The sequence below is a fragment of the Artibeus jamaicensis genome, unplaced genomic scaffold, assembly GCF_021234435.1.
Source record: "Artibeus jamaicensis isolate MK-2021 breed Jamaican fruit bat unplaced genomic scaffold, CSHL_Jam_final scaffold_2172, whole genome shotgun sequence".
Lineage (NCBI taxonomy): Eukaryota > Metazoa > Chordata > Mammalia > Chiroptera > Phyllostomidae > Artibeus > Artibeus jamaicensis.
This window is the reverse complement of record NW_026522031.1, coordinates 2852765-2858040: the sequence shown is the minus strand read 5'-3', so window position 1 is coordinate 2858040 and position 5276 is coordinate 2852765. Positions and strand designations below refer to the sequence as shown.

At 44.4% G+C, this 5276-nt stretch overlaps 1 protein-coding gene across 1 annotated transcript; it reads left to right on the top strand.

Annotated features, from left to right (window-relative positions):
* Positions 1-2056: 2056 nt before the first annotated feature.
* Positions 2057-3063, top strand: TAS2R38 (taste 2 receptor member 38). The gene is given in 2 exon segments (XM_037138604.2): positions 2057-3035; positions 3038-3063. Coding segments are annotated over 2 exon segments (1005 nt in total).
* The last annotated feature ends 2213 nt before the right edge of the window (positions 3064-5276 follow it).

Below are 5276 nucleotides of genomic sequence, written 5' to 3'. Positions count from 1 at the left end.
TTGAGACACGTGTTCATGAACTAAAGGGGGAAATGGTGGGGGAGGGGTATGCAGGGTGGAGGGGAATGGAGGGGGGAATAGAGCAAATGTAATGGCATAATCAATAAAAAAAAGTTAAAAAAAAAAAGGCATGATGCAGGCCATCGAGGACAAATGTACTACAACGTTAATAACAACTAGTATCTATTATTTTTTCCACACAGGAACATATTTATTTGGGCTTCTCCAATATATATATATACTAATAACTTGTATCACTTTCTCAATAATGTCATATATTTTATGTTAGATTTATTCCTCAATGTTATATGTTTTTTTTGTTTTATTGTAGATTTTAACCTTTTGAGTTCTTCTTAATGAAGACTGTATATATTTAGCATGTACAATATGATGCTTTGATACACACACTGAAATGATTCCTGCAGTCAAGCTAATTAACATGTCCATGTCCTCAGTCATGAGTGTATGCGGGTGTGTGGTAAGAGCCCCTGAGATCTGTTCCCTTAGCAAACTTTCAATATCTGATTCAGTGTTAACTACAGATACCCTGTGGCAGATTAGATCCTTGGGACTGATTTGTGCTACATAACTGCAACCTTTTACTCCTTGAGCAACATCTCCCCATTTTCCCCACCTTCTCACCTCCCCAAGCCCTGGTGACCACTGTTAATTCTCTGTGTCTAAGAATTCAGCTTTTTTAGATTCCACACATAAGTGAGATGATGCAGTATTTTTTCTTGCCGTGTCTGGCTTATTTCACTTACATAATGTCCTCCAGTTTCTCTGATGTTATTGTAAATGGCAGAACATCCTCTTTCAGGGCTGAATAATATTCCACTGTCTGTACTGAGTTGGCCAAAAAGTTCACTTAGTTTTTTTCTGTATGATGGCTCTAGTAGTGTTTACTTGTCCTTAATTTCATTAGAAACAACTTTGTTTGACTGTATTGTGATAGCTGTCACAACAGCATTCATCTAAAAAATTTATCAAAATTGTTGAATTTGGGGGTAGCCATTTTAATATTGAAAACGGAAGAAAATAAGCAACATTTTCGACATATTTTACTTTATGATTTCAAGAAAGGGAAAACACAACAGAAACACATAGAAAAAGGTTTGTGCAGTGTATGGAGAAGGTGCTGTGTCTGATCGAATGTGTCAGAAGTGGTTTGTGAAGTTTCTTGGTACTGTTGACAGTTTGACCAAATAATTATTCGCTGAGGGGCTGTCTTCTGCATTGGAAGATGGTTAGCAGCACCCCTGGCCTCTACCCACTAGAAGCCAATAGCGGGAGATAGCCAACATACTCAAAATATCCAAACCAATAAAGTTATTGGTGAAATTGAAAAACGTGTCTTTTACTTTATGGAAAAAACTGAGTGGACTTCTTGGCCAACCTAATACACACCACCATTCCCTCATCCACTCAGAATAATGTGCCTGGCATAATAAGGATGTCTATACGACATCTCTGACAAACACAGTCACACCAGTCATACACTGGTACCTGGGAAGAAACCATGCACTTGTCCATATTAGAAACAATGTCTATGATTAGAGTCATGCCCAGAGGTAATGGGAGGCATGCAAATACAACGGGGTTCCATTTCAAGCCACGGTTCATCAAGACATATGCTTGGCCTGCTGCCCGTTCCCTTGAAACTCATAAGCAAATCCTACTCTCTTCCTAACCTATGCAGGTGCAGTCGGGCATGCAAAACTGGGCTTGGGTAAGAAGGCTGCCTGGTTTGCAGCCACGATGCTGTGTCGTGGCCCCCTGGGCAGGCTGCTGCACAGGAAGACCAAGGTTTTTTTAAAATGCTTCTGCATCGCCCAAGGGATACAACCATCATTTCTGTACTCTCACAGTGAGCCTTCATGTGTATCCATGAAGTATCCTAAAGCAACAATATCCCGTCAGAACTTTCTGTGAATTCACTTTGGCGTAGATTCTGGGCAAGAGCCAAATGCCTTGTGAAGGAAAGGTCCTGGCTGAGAATAGACACTTAATCCTCTCTCCTGTGCAGATTGTGTGAGTCTTAGGAAGAAGCGGCATCATGTGGACTCTGACTCCCAACATAACTGTGTCCTATGGAATCAAGAGTGTATTTCTCTTCCTTTCAGTTCTGGAGTTTGCAGTGGGGATTCTGATGAACGCCTTCATTTTCCTGGTGAATTTTCGGGATGTGGTGAGGAGGCAGCCCCTGAGTGACTGTGACCTTGTCCTGCTGATTCTCAGCCTCACCCGGCTTTTTCTGCATGGGCTGCTGTTTCTGGAAGCCCTCCAGCTGACCCTGTTCCAGCAGATGAAGGACCCACTGAGCAGCAGCTACGAAACCATCATCATGCTCTGGATGATCACAAACCAGGTGGGCCTCTGGCTCGCCACCTGCCTCAGCCTCCTCTACTGCTCTAAGATTGTCCGTTTCTCTCACGGCTTCCTGCTCTGCTTGGCAAGCTGGATCTCCAGAAGGATCTCCCGGATGCTCCTGGCTACTACTGTCCTTTCCACCTTGGCCTGCACCGCCATCTGTTCTTGGGACTTTGTTAGCAAATCTCACATCACAGCCACGTATACGCTATCCACGAACTATACAGAACACAATTTGCAAATGAAAAAACTCGATTTTTGTCAGTCCTTCCTCTTCTGCAGCCTGGGCTCCACCCCGCCTTTCTTGTGTTTTCTGGTTTCTTCTGGGGTGCTGATTGCGTCCCTGTGGCGCCACATGCGGACCATGAGGGCCAAGACCAGCGACTATCGCGACCCCAGCCTCGTGGCCCACATCAAAGCACTCAAATCCCTCATCTCCTTTCTCGGTGTCTATGTGGTGTCATTTGGTGCAGCCCTCCTCTCCGTGCTGCTGCTGGTGCTGTGGCATAACAAGCTCGGCGTTATGGTGTGTGTTGGGGTGATGGCGGCCTGCCCCTCGGGACACGCGGCCATCCTGATCTCAGGCAATGCCAAGTTGAGGAGAGCTGTGGACAGCATCTTGCTCTGGGTTCAGAGATGCCTAAAGGTAAGGGCAGACTGCAAGGCAAACCCAGGACACCAGGTCTCTGCTGAGGGTGAATGTGAAGTGGGGTCTTCACGAACACATCTCTGATAATTCAGGAGCCTATTCCAATTTCTTCTGCAAACAACTGAGCAGTCTCTTTGTTCTACATCAAGGGACTCGCCCATAGAAGAATAAAATAATGAAGTCCTGTAGATGGCCTAAACAAGTAGAATCATAGTACTTCCCTAGGTTTCTTTTTTTTTTTTTAAGATTTTATTTACCTTTAGAGGGGAAGGGAAGGGAAGGAGAGAGGGAGAAAAATATCAATGTATGGTTGCCTCTCATTTGCTCCCTGCTGGGAACTGGCCTGCAACCCAGGCATGTGCCCTGACTGGGAATTAAACCATGATCCTCTGGTTCATAGGCCTGCACTCAACCCACTGAGCTACACCAGCCAGGGCTCTAGTTTTCTTTTGATAAAAGGAACAAAATAGAAAGATGAGGTACTCAGTATAAATGCCTTGTATGCTATAGCATATCGGTGTTTGGCATGAGCAAAACCACGAAAAATCAGTTCCTTCTGAAATAATGTCTAATTCCCAAGATAACATGGCTGACTTTTCAAGTGACTGCTGAGCCTATTCCTTAGAATAGGTGCTATCATAGCGTTTGAGAGTGTGCACCGCCATGACAATTAGATAATCCTGCTCCAGCTCCGCAGCGTTATGAGGTATAAAAAAAACAAACTTGGAAGAACAGTGATGTCGGCATTAAGAGGGACCTTCATTAAAACTTCTGCAGGAACCAGAGGATAGAGGGCATTTTGTCTAAAAATATACTGACTCAGAAAAGCACACTCAACCGGCTGTGCAGTGGTGGCCAAGGGGGCAAGGGAGGGGGACTTTTCCTCAGTAGACACCCCAGCGCCTTATGAGTGCCTTCTTGCTCTGCTTGATTGGCCCTTGAAGACAGTACTTTGCCTGGTACCAAACATTGATCAAGATATATATAGCAGACATACAAGGCCTGTCCAGAAAGTATCCAGCTATGTAATATGAAAAATAGAGACATTTATTGAAGAAGATACAAAAAACATTGTACATAGGACAATGACGCCTCAGTCACCTTCAAAGTGAGCACCTTGGGACTTCACACAGTTCTCCCAGTCGCCATCAGCTGCCTCACTGTGTTTTTCTGAATCTCATCAATGATCTGAAATCTCTTTCCTTTAAGATGATTTTAGTTTTGGAAAAAGCCAGAAGTCACAGGGTGCCAAATTTGGGCTGTAGTGGGGGGCTCAGTCTCTTGGGTGATTTGATGTTTTGCAAAGAAACTCTGCATAAGACATGATGCATGAGCATGTGCATCGTCATGATGAAGCTGCCAATCCCCAGCTGTCCATAGCTGTGACCTTCTGGATCATCCAAATAGTTTCTGCGGAGGAATGTTCAAGTTTAACGCAAAATTTAATGCAGAATCACTGCTCTACTCACTCATTTTGAATGTGATGGCCACACAGTGCACATGCTCACTCAACAACATCTACTGCCCCCTACTGACTAGTACAGTGAAGTTACCACTGTTCACGCATGTGCATTCCAGTCCACTCTATTTGCTGCCAGGTTACATCAGTGTCATGCAACCTGTTCTCATTACATTAACAGTGGCTGGACTTTTTCCAGACAATCGTCATAGATCTTGATGAACTTCAAAGGCAGAGCAAGGACATCCACAGTGTCTCCTACTACTGCCAGCTGTGGGTGCTGCTACAGAACTGCTTCCTTCTCTCAGGCACCCGGCCTTGATAAATCCAATTCTTCCTCTGGATTTTCCCAGATTTTCCTTTTCGTCACCTCCGTGGCCATGGATTACAACTTCATCTTGCCTTGATGAACACCCAAGTTGTCCTCAGTTTCCTTTAAAAAGTAGTAGCTCTGACTCTTAGCTGCACAGTAAAATCTCCTGGGAAGCTTTAAAAAAAACCTCAATGCCCAGGTGACATGCTAGGTCACTGGAATGGAATCTCTGGAGGTGGGGTCCAGGCATCATTTTTAAAGCTCCCCCAGGTGACTCTAGGGTGCAGCTAATGTTGAGACCCTCTGTCCTAGGTGCCCTTTGTCTCGACCTGGGTGATGGGACTCTATAATTCCATTTCCCCCTTGAAGACTTGGAGGAATATCATCATAAAAGACAAACATTAGAGGACATTTTCATTGTGTTCTCCTCGTTTTGCATAAGTTGTCTCTGGATAGGTCTCCACATTTTATTGTTCTCTGTGGCT